At 35.8% G+C, this 16,412-nt stretch overlaps 1 protein-coding gene across 4 annotated transcripts in view; it reads right to left on the bottom strand.

The window, feature by feature from the left end:
- IFT80 (intraflagellar transport 80) overlaps positions 1 to 16,412 on the bottom strand; it is a 54,002-nt gene that overhangs the window by 36,522 nt on the left and 1,068 nt on the right. For all 4 annotated transcript variants that reach the window (XM_056358424.1, XM_056358426.1, XM_056358425.1 and 1 more), the window contains exons 2-5: positions 15,739 to 15,799; positions 14,747 to 14,965; positions 5,991 to 6,101; positions 3,577 to 3,645 (exon numbers count right to left, since the gene is read on the bottom strand). In XM_056358424.1, the coding sequence (XP_056214399.1) occupies positions 3,577 to 3,645; positions 5,991 to 6,101; positions 14,747 to 14,965; positions 15,739 to 15,778 (439 nt within the window). In that variant the 5' untranslated portion in view covers positions 15,779 to 15,799. The remainder of the gene's footprint in view (positions 1 to 3,576; positions 3,646 to 5,990; positions 6,102 to 14,746; positions 14,966 to 15,738; positions 15,800 to 16,412) is intronic.

A 16,412-nucleotide genomic window follows, 5' to 3' on the forward strand; every position in this document is an offset into this window, starting at 1 on the left:
AAACGACATAAATTCTGTCACCAACTGTACAGAAATTCTGAATAAACTAATTTTTGTCCTGCTCTAATGCTGATTTAACAATCAGAAGACTTTTTTATTTAAACCAAATGTTTAACTTTTTTATGATGGCTGACTACTTAACCACAATTTCCAGGGCTTAACAGCAGGAGCTAAGTTAACTCATTTCCTTCTGCACTTAACAAGAACTTGGTTGGGAAAAGACTGCCAACACATTGCATTGCTGTGGAAAGAAAAATTCAGCAGAATGTACAAACTGCAGTGAATTGCACTGGTGATAAACAGTTTCAGGAAAAAATACTCTGAGAAAAGTAGTGAGAAAAGCAGAAAGGGTGGGATCTAAAGAGGGGACCTGGAGAGGGAACATCAGCATTAAGCATACAGGGTGGACTTCTTCACATCCCAGTGTTCTATTCGCAGATGTTCATCCCCAATGAATCATTCCCATGGACAATGCATATAACAGAGAAAGAGCTCAGGTGGAGTGCAGGAGTGACAGAGCAGTCACTCTGACACTTCCAGCCACAGAAGGTATTTTAGTAATTACAACAGTAAGTTTGTGAGAATTTTTACTTTCACAGGAGTAGAAATATTAATTCAATAATTTTATTTTGTTCTGTGGCAGCACAAAAAAACAGGAGCTGCATTTGGAATACAGTTGTCCCTTCAAAAGCAAGTTCCACCTCACAATAAACATATTCTAATTAAACTGTTTACATTGTAACTGTAGCAATTTTGCTTCCATTAACCAAAAGGGCAACCTACATGCCAATTATTCCTATTACTCCTTGGTGCTTATTCATTATATTACTCACTGGAAGCCCATCAGAAAGTCAGCAATGCTCAAGAAAGATGAGTACTCACTCAAGAAAGATGTGGTCTTAAGAGTACTAGATGAGAAACTGAATTTGAAAGAAAGGTGAGAGAAATCACCTGAAGAACTAGAAATTCATCTGAGGTAAACCAGTTGAATGTGTGGCACAGAAACAAGAGGTGGATAATGATACTCGGGGTAGATCCCTGAAGTTTGTTTTCTTGCTTGCCCTGAAGATTCTCAGACTTGGAATAAGTAAAGCTGTCAGCAAAGCTGTCAGCTTCACTAGTGGGAAAGGCTAAAGAAACGGCACTGCAGAATAATCTTGATTGTGATGCGGAAGGCACAACCACCCTCTACTTAATTTTCAGCTTCACAATACCTTTGACTCTGTGGAGTACTTCGAGGATTAGAAAGCCAGTGGTTTACAAACCTCAGCAGCAGCAATTTTAGACAGATGTTTCAGGAGAGACTATGCAACTGTGAACTCAACACTGGTCCTACTAACTGGATGTTTGGCCTGAGAAGGACTCTGCTGCTACAGACTTCATGTCAAACAATCTTAGTGTCAGAGTCTACAAAGCATCATAAAAATTTGTGGTGGTAGAGCCATCTTTTCTTTCAAATGTGGACCTTCAATACTCTGTACATCCTTATTTCCTAATTCTGTGGCTCTCTCCGAAGGAACACAGACTTTGAGCACAGCATCATGCTGCAATGCATACATCACAGAACACACAGAGAAATCCTGCTTCAAGCATAATCATGTGGGTTACCAACGTATACCAAAGAGATCCATGAAAAAAACCTATCTCATCAAAACATACCAGTGTACCATGTCAGCTGGAAGCCCAAAGAATTGCAAATACAGCATTTTTTAAAAAAAGTTTTCAGTTTAAGGAAAAACAGGAACAAAAGGAAGTATATTAAGGTAATTAAGGATGAAGAAGTGAGATCAGGCTCAAAGAACAATGCAGCCATAAAAGCAATACATTACACCTGAAGGCTGAATGCAGTAGTGGCTATGGGGTCACACTTTATTCTGTGCATCAGCACAATGGAAGGACATGTGGCCAAGGGCTCCATATAAGTACTGAAAATGCTAAAAAAGGGAAAAATGTATGTTCATGTTTTTGTAGTGAATAAAAATCCAAAGATAGAATAGGCATGTGGACCATCATACAAAGATAAGAGCTGGAAAATTTATTTCTAATACAAAGAGTGGAATGAGTAGAAAGAATGTTAGCAATGGTAATCCTTTTATTTCTCAAAAAGATGATAAAGGAAGTGAGAAATTAGCTCAAACATGATATACTTCTTTTAAACAACATAACAATCTCTGCAGAATCCTATGCTGATCCCAGGTATGTAAGTAGCTTACAGAGGGGTCTGCGGGAATCTGATCCTATAAATTTAAAGATTAAAGGGTTTGTGAGCTTCAAGGGATTTTATCTTAAAACACAAATACAAGACGACAATTATTGCATGGAGACTCAACTGTACTTTTATACTGTCCCAGAAACTCTTAAGAAACCAATGAAAATTCAGCTTGCGTATTTCAAACTACGTGTCTTACTTTATAAGCTACATCAAACCTCAAATAAGCACAATCAAGCATAAAAAAAAAATCTTGAAACACATCAACTGAGAAATAGTGAAGAGCATGTGCTTCAACCTGTTGAGGTTTTTTTTTTTGTTTGGTTGCATTTTTTCCAAAAAATTACAGTTCAGTTACCTTATCTTTTTATATTATAAGCATGAAAAAACATTACATCTGAATATGAACTTCCTTAACAGAACTGAAATATATTTTACATTCACTCCTGTGGTTAAAATGCCTTCAACAGGTTGAAAGAATTTAGATAATTTGTTTCAGAAAGAGATAAGGGTCTGACATTTAACCCAAACCCAGGTGCATGTGGTTTCTTAAAAAATGTCAAAAGGTCACATGATCTCAATGTATGAAGTCTGAAAAACAAAATCTGGCTCAGTATCTTCACTGAAATACTACAAAAATGTCAGAAATTATGATTATAAAAATAGCATTTTAAAAATATGAAACATTTATATAAATATGTATTTGCAGTTGATACTGTTGCATTTTACAATAATGTGATTTTAAATTGACTTAAATAACTGGAATGCTCTAGTATGCATAAAACTGTAGTTACAAAGCCAAGATCAAGGTTAGGTCTCCATGGCCCCGGTTCAACAAAGAATTTAAGCACAGGGACCATTTCACTTCAGTAGAACTGTTTGCATATACTAAATTAGTTACTGGGTTAAATAGATAGACAAACCAAGGGCTGTTAAGAGTTTTTTTAAAGTTCAGAGGAACTAACCTACACACGCTTTGCATCTTTCAAGCATTCTTGCAATGCTTTTAGAGATTATTTTTTTTTTCAGTTTCACCATAAGAGTCTGTGGCTTGATAAAAAAATCATTTTTTTAATTTTTAATTCTTTAGCCTCTCCAGAATCCTTAGGGTGGAACTGAAACTATTGTCTAAAATTGTTGCAATAACACTTCTCATTTGAAGAGATCTCTTCTTAAAGACAGTCATCTCATTAAAAATCCAGTTTCCTTTGTATTCAACTATGACTTCTGTTTAATTTTAGTTAAGTTTATCAAGGCCTTAAGACCCTTAAATAAACCACTACTGCCAGATTTAGGGTGTTATTTAAATATATTTAATAATATCCTAAATAAAAAGTTCTAATGGAACTTTAAGAAGATTAACTTACCTTGCTGAGCTAAAGTGGATCTCAGCATTCCACTTTTAGACCAGATTTTCACTTGGCCATCTTCACCAACTGTAAAATTACCACAGAAATCATCAACTCAAATGCAATAATAAGTCTAACAAACATGGTGCTTGTATTTACCTAGGAAACACTAGAGTTAAAATAAGTCCAGGTCTTCTAACAGGTAAATATCATTTATTTAGTTTTCCTAACATGCGAATAGATAGTATATTAAGGGACAGATATTCAAGACTGTTTTTCTGCTATTATCAACAACTCTCTTCTTCTCCTGAAAATCCTTATAGTCTTCTTATCTGAAGCTGCTCCTGGGAAGAGAAAGTCCATCACTATTTAAATATCCTAAGTTCTGTATTTTCTATTCAGCATTGCTAGCACTTTTGATCTATTTACAGTTCAATGGCCCAGAGGCTGATTAAATGAGTCTCTGAGGAATCTGAAGAGAGTAGGAGCAGATTTTATGTATTAAACCAGAGGCTTCACAGTTGATAAATGGTGAAACTGAAGATAACTGAAGTCTCTGTTTGGAAGGCTTAAATTTTATAACATAACTGTGTGTTACCAAGAAACTCAGTTTGCTTATTAAAGATTAAGTTCTTATACGCTATACAGCATAGCTATGTATGCATTAAGAACACAGATTTCCTAGTGTGCTATCATATTTAAAACATGCAGCTCTGGGCCCTCATTTAGGCCTCCCAGATTCAATTAATGAGGAAAAAGTTGCATTAGAAACTTAATGCCATTCTTCCATTCAAAGGTAATTTACTTACCAGATTTCAGGTTTTTACATCTGGCCAATGTAGCTTTTAAGTGTTAAAAAAGTATGACTTTTCTTTTTTACAATCTTATTTGTGTCCATTTGATACTGATAGAGCCATAAAAAACATTTTAACTGATACAGTATCATCAACGATTCAGTCTTCCTCAAAGTATAGCTGTGGTATAACAGTAGTTATCTTCTCAGAGTACACTGTTTGGATATGGTGATGAATTCCCATACTCTCCCTAAGTGTCACGCAGTCTTTCAAAAAAAACCAAAACTAAACCAACCAATCAAACAAACCAAAAAAAACAAACCAAAAAAAAACCACATGCCAGAAAGACTGAAAAGGCAATTTTGATTTTTCTTTCAAGAAGTTCCTGAGGCAAATCTGTCTTTAAAAAGAACAATATTTCTATCCCTCTGGGATTTCAGAGGAACATGCCAGACAGAGTTCCTTGAGGCAGAATTTTAGAGTCAGACTGAGTCTGGAAACAAGCAGATCCAAAATTATCTTCAGTACTTCTGGACTGAGTTGGAATTCGTCCAAAGAAATCAGCTGTGCTAGATCAACAGGAGGCTGCAGAAAATTCTGACACCAACAGAAATCCCATAAAGGAGAAGTCTATAAGAGGAAATTTAATTAGCTTCCCCTTAACATCAAGATAGATGTTTTTGACAAAAATGCCAAAAGCAACTAATTACCAAAAGATTTAGGACAAAAACATGTAGAGATGCAGACACTTGGAAATCACTCTCCCAGCCTCAACAGAAAAGAGTTAGACTGCAGCTGGACCTACTCCACTTCTAATAATCAAGAAAGAGAAGCATAGGAACATTCAAGATGTTCATGAGGACTTAGTAAGCTTTGCTGGCTAAAAAACCCCAAATGTCATGTGCAGGAATATAGGTGTACCGACTTAGCAACCTTTTTTGGTAACAGATTAAAAAAACCCAACAAAACAAATATTCTCCTTTATGAAGTACAGAACATCCACAAAAACATCTAAGCACTCTGGTATTAAAAACATTTACTTTCAAGTAAATAGGATAACATCTAATATACAGGATCAATTAAAAAATTACATGTTTTTCCTAGATCTTCTATTATTTAAAAGTGACAACATTCTTCTAAAACAGCATTAATCAAATAGTGCAAAATTTACTTCTATTAAACAAGGTGATAATAACTCCAGTGATAGCGAAGACATAAAGAAAAGTAATTTATTATAGCTAGCTTCATTTATATTGTTGATTTTTGTTTGTTTCCCCCTTCTCACAAGAATGTCAAATTAAGCCAGTGTGTGAACACTTAATACTCTTGTTCATTCAAATTTAATGTAAATATAATATAAACTATGAAATTTAGGATTACATCTTCTAAACATGTCAAGGATTATATTATTTTTCCATAACATTCTATTGTTATTTATCCCATAAAGTACTTACATTCTACACATTTTATTGAAAGCACTTACTTTTCATAAATCTTGTTTAATAATGTATTTTTGTATACTTACATTTCTTCATGTCATGTCAACTTTGTATATTAAAAACCTAAAAGGCTTTATTTTAAAAGAGCTTTTCTGTTATATTAGTTTTCAAAACACTTCATTACTTTAAGAATGCTTACCTGTAACCAGTGCTGTTCCTTCATAATTCCACCTTCCTGCAAGTACAGCTCCACAGTGTGCTTCTACACTCTTCTCTACTCTTCCTAACTTTGAAATTAAGTGGAACTTCCCTAAAAGAAAGTTTGAGATGGAAACAGTGTATCTAATTTTGTGACCCGATATTTAGGACTGTAATGGTGTTTTCTGTTACAAATACACACAAAACAAGAAACCAGCAACAAAAAAAGAACAAAATATATAATTAAGTTGTTCACAGCTATGATTAGCCCAACCAAATGAGATCTTGAAGAAGGATTACTTGTAAACTCGCTACAATGTTGTTTGTTTGGGGTGATAGCCATAATCTTTGGTTTGCCTATTGCTTTTTCTTATGTCTCTCTAAAGTTTGCATGTCTCTCTGGGGACACAACTGCCTGATGTTATTTCATTGTCTGAAAGCTAACAGAGGTATATACACTGCACCCCAGGCAAGTCCTTGTGGTTTTGGGTTTTGGGCTTTTTAAGATCTGAAAAATCACTCAACAGCAAAAGGATAATGGAAAAGCTAGAACAATCTGACCATCGGTGAGTGCACTGCTCTGAGGAAGTATTACTGCTTGCATTATGGAGCTGTTATGGAAATTCACAGAAGCCAAAAACAAAGCTATTAATGATTTCAACAGAAGCATGAGGAAGTCTTTCTTTCCAAATGAGGGATGTTGCTTAAATCCAGGAAGATCAAATTTAAACTGGACCAAAGAGCAGACAACAGAGGACTTGGAAACATGTGGCAGAACAAATGCATGGCTTAGAATAGTAGTGATTTAAATTAACTACTTTAAAACCAAAATTCTTTAAAAACTATTTTATCGAATCTGCCAGACAGTGAACCACTACAATTTTCAGAGTGACCAGTACTCTTCGAGATAAACAGTACACAGATCCCTCACACTTAGCGTGTGCAAACACTCCATTACTTAAGAGGGAATAGTTTTTCCATTAATAACATCCTGCTTGGGAATATGAATTATAAAACAGGCTTTACCTGGCGAGCCAAAACCAGAAACTAAATACCTGACTATTTCCATAAAGGACCACATTATCAAGACCACTGTGTGCATGCAGGTGATAGGAGAGTTAACTATAGACAGAACACAAGGTAAAAATGCCCAACACCACCACACTAAACGTACATTCAAATGGCAAAATTTAGGTGGCCTGCACTGCCAGAAGCTTGAAACAACTTTTACTGTGTTCTGCTCTCCCATGTTTTGTGTTGCACTTCAATCTTAAAAAAAAAAAAAAAACAACCAAAAAACCACACAAAAAACCCCAACAACAAAACCCAAAGCTGGACTGAAAATAAAGAAAAAGCATTCTGGTAGATCTGTCAGTAAATAACCATGAAACATATCAGGGTTCTCCATAATATTATTCAGATTAATACCATCACACTTTGTCTACATTTTACTTTTAAGTACATAAACAAAAAGACACAATTATCCAGCCAAATCTCTGCCAATGCAAGATTTCCAAGGAAAAGATTTTTGACACTGAAGAAAAAGAATGGTTTGAATAAATCAGTTTATTTGAACAGACTATTTTAAATATCATACAAATCTATACATTTTTGCTTTTCTTTATCACATATTTGTATCTACTAGAGTACTCTTGAACAGCTAGTTAATTCCATTTTTTTTCTGAATGCACAGAACTAGTATTATCAGAATGACCACCTCTTCCTCATTCAGTTAAGTTTTAGCTTCCTAAAATGTTCAGTACTGGTATTCTACATTCAATGCATTATGTCATTTTATAATTATGAAATATATTTTATCTAATTAATGTTTCATTCTATAGAACATCTCTCAGGTCTGAGATTCTTGGGGTTTTGTGCATAAGCAATAACTGGATTCACAGGAATTCAATGGCTAAGTACTATTTTTTCCAATTAAATTGTCAAAACGGCCTTTTCTGGCTTTAAAATAATCCATCAAAAACCATGTTTTATTTTGCTGATCACCTGTCTTTTTCAATGCATAGTGTACTTGTTCAATCTGTAGCCAAGACCTTTTTCATTGCAGAATACTTACACCTAATCTGATCATAGGACTATGAATATTTTCATGCCATCACCTACAGTATTCATCATTTAAGTGGCTGCACTCCTCATTAAGTACATATTTCACTAATTTCACCCCCTTTGGCAAAGGGGGGGGGGGGGCGGGGAAAGAAAAAGCAAAAAGCCTTACAAATCAGGAGCTAATATACACAGAAATCTAACTCAAAGGCGTTCATAACTTTTCAGTATCCCATCTGAAACATCCAGAATTACAAAGAAATTCTATGGCACTTTATATATTGAAACAATAGCTTCCACTGACCTAGGTAGAATCTGTGAAGACCTCAACACTTCTGTAAGCAAAGCCCTCAATACATAAGAGAAAAAATGAAATGAAAGAAGAGACAGCTGGCAAGGAACTGAATACTTTGGTTAGGTCACATTATCAGGAAAACAATGGGCCATGTCACTGAGTACAGGATAAAATCCTGCTATATAAGGAAACGCTCAACTCGTTTACCAATCTTCTGCATCCTTTCCCACTCCACAAGCTCTTACTTCTTTCACAAGGCATCTTTCAAACAGTGAAACATAGCAAATTGTAGCCTAGCAGGAAAGAACACAGTTTCATGTAAAAGCAGGTCCACCTTAGGCACCAAGACAGAATTCATCTGGAAAAAATGTGATCATGCATTTAAAAACTGTATCATAATACTTATGCAGAACAGGGCCAAATCAAGTTTTCACGGATATCATCTTTACTTCTGCAACTTCTTTACTCTTCCAACATATAAATTTACAACTGATGACAGTCAAATGATGTGACTCATTAGATACTGCTGCTTTCACTGCATTCACACACAGAGGTTGCTCCAAAAGCAATGTTTCCATGGATTTCTCTGCCTTCTGCTCTTCAACTTAACATTGAGGCAGTGGAGGCTTTCAAATTAGAACTTACTGCCTTATACAATCAAGAAAGGGAAAATTTTAGCTGTATGCCTGGAGTAGATAGAAGTGATTCAACTTAAATCTTACTTTACATCTCAGATTTATAAAATACCGTTCCTTTACTTTTATTAAGTACAGAAGCCAGAAGCTGTCCTCAATCTTAAAGTGACTCCAGTTCTGGAGGAATTTCAAGTGGGGGATTAACAGCCTATTCAAATACAGAATATAACACATGTATGTTTTGTTCATTACTTTTCATAGACTTAAATGCTGACCTAATGTAAAATTATCAATAGCATAAAAAGTTGAAAAAATAATTCCATTCACTTGCAATTTGTGCTTAATAAGCAGTTTAAAGCTGAACGTATTTTTTATTGTTGTAAAAGAGCAGCAACAACATCAATGTAAGTAGGAAGTAACAGACCAATATCCCACAAAAGATGCAACTCAGAAGAAAACCCAAGAGGATTAAATTTACTTTTGCTCTAATTTCACAAACATCTGGAGTTCAACCAGGAATTAATGCAACCCTGTAAAGACATTATACTCCTTTTCCATTGGATTCAGCAGATTTCCAGGAATCCTTATCACAGAGATGAATTAGCTGTTGCAGGAAAACTGCAGGCTTGACACGTAAGGCATGCTATATAAGTAATAGTTAAACAGAATTTTAAAAGTAAGGTTTTTAGAAAATAGCAACAATTTTTAGAAAATAAGCAACAAAACTTGTTCATACACTTTTGCATTGCAATAATTCAGTTGCATATGCAAAAAAACCATATCTTTACAAGATAAGTTCCCTTTATTGAAAGTGGTAAGTTACACTAGTAAATAAAAGCTTGGAAGTTTTCTAACCTAAGTTTTTATCTCAATTTATTCTTTCACAAATTAGGTTAGCACTGTTCTGTATTTTGAAGTACCTCTTAAGAACAGTTTTCCAGAAACTGAATGTTTAGGATGAATTTACCAATCAATGTTAAGAGCTTATCACTTAGTCCTAAGAACAGTTAACTAGGTAAAAAAAACCCTATAAGAAAGAAGATGAAGTACTAACTCATGCAAGACAAAACCTGAATATCTATGAACTAATTATTGCAAAAATAACTCACTTCATAAGTAACAGCAAACCAAATCAGCTTTTGTTGCTAGACTCCCTACTGCCTAAGCAGGGACCCCAGCTGAATGCTTCCCTTCAGGGAGGGCAAGCATAACACCTCCTCCCTGCCTGAAACATCTGGAGCCGATGCTGCAGCTGCCCCCTCCCTCGGTAGGCAGTTTTCCACCACAGAGCTGCCTCATTCCATAAAACCCACCAAGGAGCTCCAAAGTTACCGATTATCTGCCAGTCAATCCCTTGACAACACCAGTCATGGAAGCCCCATTTTCTTAGGGAACAGAACTTTAAGGAAAAAAGAGTTTCTTCATCCAGTTTTGTTTACATTTAGCACTCTTATAAACATATAAACAAGTTGAGATTTACTCTGTCCACTTAAACAGAAATTACATCCTATCTTCCTCCCACAATACAGCATCTTCTTACCACAGAGTATCTGTTGCTCTATAACAACCATAAAGCATTTCGTTTTAATAGCAATTTATCCAGCAAAGCTCAGTTCTCCTTTGCACTGCGCTATGCTAGCAAAACAGTAGCATTCAAATTAATGACAGGAATTGCAATAAAGGCCCCAGACATCCAGAAGGAATGCAAGGGCTGAATACAAATTCGACTCACTGAACAATACAAAATTATCTAATGACCGATCACTGGAGTGCCTTGAAGAACTGAAGGATGTGTCCATCTTGGGAAAGGGGGGAAACTAGTGAATTGCAGTCTCTGATCAGACAATAGCTATCTCAGCCACAACACGATTAAGTTGATAACACTTAGGGATGTTCTGAGAACTGGGCAATTTGAAGGGCCTACACGTGTGTCAAATAAAATAAAAAAAATAAATAAAAAAGTTGGCAAAGGTAGCCAAAACAGCTTATGCTGCATGCAAGCAAGAAACAGCTGCATTAAAAGAAAGTGAAAGTTAATCAAGCTGATCTCCCAAAGCTGGACAATGATAGAACTGATAGACTCTCAAGTGCATACAAATTATAACAAAGATATAACTACATGTTCATTTACAGGTTTCACAGATATTTTTTTCTCATTCTATAATCTTTAATTTTATTTTTCTTACTGTTATGGAGGAGACAGCATTTTTCCAGACCTTTCTCTCACTAGAACTTACATCTGAAATCTTTATGAAGTACTTCAACATTAGCTAGAATCCTACAATGATACCTTTAGGTCAGACAAAAAAAAAGTTTGGAAAAAGTCATAAGCAAATGAACACAAAAGTCTTATCAAGGAAAATGCAGATCAACATCAAGGGACTTGTTTAGAATTTGTCAGTCACACACAACTAAAATCTTGAGCAGCAAGAAAAATCATCTGCTAAGCTGCAAGTACCTCTGCCATTGACATAAGCCACTTAAAAGTAATTTAGTTTCTCCTAGTTCATTGCAAAGGTCCTAATGCATCTTGGAAAAGATTCTGAGGCCTACCTATACATCATTCTATTAATCAATCTTTATTCCTAAACTGTAGCTCTCTGTTGCAGTGTCACTTAATCTACTTACAGGAGAAGGGCAAGCATTCATTCATACCTACTAGATATTACACTTCAGAACTGGTATCTAACTCAAACTTGCACTGGGTTCACATATAGACTGAAGTACTTCTGAATGTACAGCTCCTGCGACATGCTAATTTTTTAACACTTCTGAAAAAAGATCCACTTTCAACCTCTCCAAACACATCTGTGAATATAATTTACTTTTCCTTTTTATCTTACTGATATAAAAAAACAGAAAAAACTAGAGAGAAAATCTGCATAGCTGAGTTTTAGAAGAAATCTTTTTCATGAAGGTAGTAGTAGCCTTTACATATTTCTTCAATCAGCTGTCAAAGCATTATTCAAGCAGAACATGAAATATTAGCATACTATTCTAATAACATTGGAAAACTGCCTGAATAAATTAACAGAAGATCTCACTCATTACAGTTGCTCTTTTGCTCGCTACTGACACATACAATTTAGAACTTTACAGAAACAGGTCACTAGAAATACAACTGTGAAAACAGAAAGGAAAAGAAAGGAGAAAAAAGCAAGGAATTAAGAGCATCAGTTCACCTACCAAAATCCCTCCATTCCATGTTTATCATTGAAAGGAAAAGAATAGAAATCCCATAGAAATCAGCTCAGTTAACATTGATCATTGACTTTCTGAAGAACATCCTTGTTCAGGTAAACTCCACCCCCTCAAAAGCGTAATACTAAAATGCATGCAACTATTAATTGATACAAACAAATCTTCCTTTCAGCTTTCACAAAAGCTTGCATTTCCACCTTAAGAGCTCTACAAGCAATACTTCATCAGACCCAGCTGCCTAAGACTCATGATAAAGTTCAGCACCAAGTATCGCAAAAATTACAACTCCGTTGGTTGCACTTCTCACCTTCCCTCCCCACATATACCCAGGAAACAATAAGGAGCCTGCCTTCAGTCATCAAAAGATGTCCTGTTTTTGTCTGTAAGTTCAGTGCATTTACTCCTTCGGAAGTACTAAATAACTTGAAGAAATCTTGGCCTCTACTCTGTGACTTGAACCCTGAGCCCTCCTAATTTTTAAGTGCAACTATCACCAAAAGTCATAGAAATCTCTAAAATTTAATGCAAAGCATGAATTTCCTCTATCTTCTTCAAATACGTAATACCTCTCTCCACCCGTACAGAAAGCCATGCTGGATGCATCAGCTCCACACTGCTAATGCCCAGTAACAAACCTTCCGTTCCCAGTCAAGCTCCCTGTGAAGGTAGCCAAAAGCCTACAGTAAGTTCCCCTCACCAAAGAAAACATACTAGACCCACAAAGTCAAGGTTCTGGCCAAAACATGGGCAGAAGTTGGCTGGAAATTCTCCACCAGTCCCATTCAAACTATCAATAGGTCCCTGTGAAAGCTATCAACAGGGTCATGGGCAGATGTCCATCATAATCCTGATGAAAACTCTCTACAACAATTTACTGTGAACTGTTCTGCCTAAAGATGCTGGCAGAGATTTAGAGCAGCATATTGCTTTGAGTTCACTGCTGAGAAACTCCAATCACTACCATTTCTGTAGAAATACAGCTTTAATACCAAGATCTTTGACTGCTGACAAAAGAATATAAACTAAGTTTAGTATGTCGATACCATCTGCTTCTTTGTGGCACATAATTTCTAGTTCCAGCAGGCTAATTTGACTTACTCTGAAACCTTCAACAGCATTATCAACCCAGTAAAACACAAAGCTGGAGAAAATTAGTATCAGTGAAAAGACTGCCTGGCTTCTGCAAGCAAGTCATACAACTCTTGCAAGTCACCTGGATGCCAAGATCTTGGATGCAACATGAATGATTTCTGATACTTTCATAAACTAATACACCAACCCCATCGACAAGTTCTTAGCAGCGCATTGTCAGTGAGGCAGTCCCAGCCTATATCAAGAACTTATTTCTTAGCAAAGCGTTTATCCTAACACGATTTTTATAACAAGGTCAGTGTAAACCAGCAGATTTCATAAAGGATCAACCCCTTTTTAGAACTGGTAGGCTCAGGAAGAAACTCTCATCTGAACTACGGTGTACCCACACGGTAGGTTCTTTGTAACAAAAATAAAGGGGGGGCGGGGGTTGTTAAGAAAATTTATTTTTACCACTATTTTTCATATTTTGTTCAAACAAAGAATTAGATCAAGAAGAGACTCCAACTGTTCTTTCTTCAAGAAAAGGGATGAGGGGGAAAAAACAAAGGGGAAAACTTGCACTGAAAATTTCTGATGGTATGGAACATAATCCCCATTACAGTACTAAGGAGACAAACGCTGACCCGAACAGTATGGACTGCTTCATCATAAATGTAATATAATAATGAAACCAGTTACCTAAGATTTCTTCACTGAACTGGGGAGGAGGGTATCTGCCCTCATGCAGGAAGAAAAATCTGGCTGTGTGCAAGTCGGGCAAAATCAATTCCTAGTCTCTTTGGGGAGGAGGAAAAAACACCCCAAGCAATTGTCAAACCTTGCTCTTACCTCCCTTTCACAAAACAGAATTCACACACTGGATACAGCAGCTACTATACTGGATGACATAGTCTAGTATTAGTACACTAGTATATGGGACAAATAGTAGCATACAGGATATACATATGCATATATACATCTGCCAGTATACTACACATCTATACTAGTCTTACATCTCTGACAACAACCAGAACTAGATGCTTTAGAGGGATATTCAAGACTCCACAGATGGCAGACACAAGTCTTGCTCTTGTAACACGTCCAAGAAATGGACTACATTATTTAGGCAATTTCAGTAATTTGGTCATCAGTTTTCATAACTGCAAGTGATCTGATATCTACGTAGGCATGCAGTAGATAAATATTGAAAACTACTGGTTTATGAAATTGAGAAAAAGATGGTAGAAACTGACCTACATAAAAAATTACCTATCTGCTGTCAGAGATATGTTTGATAATGTTGTATTGGAGGAAATTACAGTAACACAATGTATTAAATTTGAAGCAATTATTAGTTTTACACCAGTGCAACTGGTATATAAGATTTGAAGTTGCTTTACTGGAGACTATTTAACTGCAAATAATTTCTCATGTGTTTGAGTGACATAAGCACAAAGTGGTATAAATTATAAAAAATTTAAATTGACTTACCATCAGAACTTGTTAGAACAAAGCTCTCTGCATGGGACTGCTTCTTCACACCAATAGTTCTGGGAAACCAGTGAAGATCTATGGGATAAATATCATCTGGAAGTTTCACTACTCGAGTAGTCTCACTAGTTAAAAGGTTCCACTTCATAATTTGGTGATCATCACTGCAGGAATATAGCTCATCAGCTGTAGTCCACCCCACACAGCTAACTAATTCTTTATGTTTAGTTAAATTAAGGAAGTCTAAAAATGTTAATTACTAAATAAGCTTACAAAATATCTCATCTAGGCTACACAAAACTGAAGGAACAGTACAGGAAGATTATTTTGATAAGATTACATGGAATGCTTTATATAAAAAATATGATTCTTCATTCTTTTTTCACTGTTTTGCATCAAGAAGAGCTGGTAGAAATTCAGCAAAAAAATAAAGCCAACTATCATGCAAAAATATAACTCTTGTTATGATGCATACTTACTGCAACATAGCTGAAATGCTGGGTTACACCTCTAGAAAGGTTTTAGCGCACAATGCAAGTGCAAAACACCCAACTATCATTCAAATATGTCGGTTTATTAACACCACAGCATATACAAATTGTTGACATATCTAATTTATTAATAGGGAAAATACAATTTTCTTTACGTCCATCTCTTATTACAAGCAGGTAGATATATCGCTACACTTATTTACTGTCTGGGAAAGCTTTTAAATTACCACTGCAAGTAAGAAGGGAAAGTAAAACCTCAAAATTTGCTATCAAAGCATTGATTGGAGGGAAGGTATTACTCTAAGAGTGTTCAACACCTCTCAAAGTGTTGCCCTTAAAGGATGCACAGAGCAGGAAAGTGAAGAAAAGAAAAAGGAAAAAAAAAAGCCATCTGCAATTTACAAACATTTTACCATGACATCTATGATAAAGAAAACCTTTCTGGAAAAGAGTCTAATCAGAATTAACATGCTGTCCTACGGTTTGTTCCATGACAAAGGATATGTTTTGGTTCCTTTAAAAGTGAAGTCTTCAGTCTCATTTCAGTTGTTCAGATGGAGCACTAAACAAACAAAAAAAGATACATAGTTATAACTGTAATAAAACAAGACAAACACCTGTGTAAGTAGCCAAAATTAAAAAGGGAGATGCTAACACCAAGATAAAAAGTTTTGACATGAGTAATATTACAATAGTACTGTGGAAAAATAAACACAAAACAGACCCGAGTTTAAAGGGAATTCTGTTTGTACAGTACCCAACCGTGTATTTATCTGATTGCTTTAGTATAATAAATACAGTGGACAATTTAAAGAAGTGATGCGAGGCACATATTGCTGGAACATAGGTTGAAACACTGAAGTTCTATTGCACTGACTTATAGCCATGAAGGTAGGTAGCAAGGGAAAACCTATTTTGCTTTCAAAGACAAGGCCAGAACTTTATTGTCGTTTTTGAAAACGGCTTAAACAGTCTTTACATGCACCTAGAAGGCAGAACGCTCACCCTCAGGTCGCACAGCTCACCTGCTGTCACCAACAGGGACCTCCACCATTACCCATCCTACTACACACACAACGTTCAACTCCCCAACGAGTCCATCGGCAGGTTAGCTGAAAGCATTTACTAGGAGTTTTAAAAAAGATGGGGCAATAACTCTGACACGGTGCGTGGCT

The sequence above is a fragment of the Falco biarmicus genome, chromosome 13 (genome assembly GCF_023638135.1).
Source record: "Falco biarmicus isolate bFalBia1 chromosome 13, bFalBia1.pri, whole genome shotgun sequence".
NCBI classification, from domain to species: Eukaryota; Metazoa; Chordata; class Aves; order Falconiformes; family Falconidae; genus Falco; species Falco biarmicus.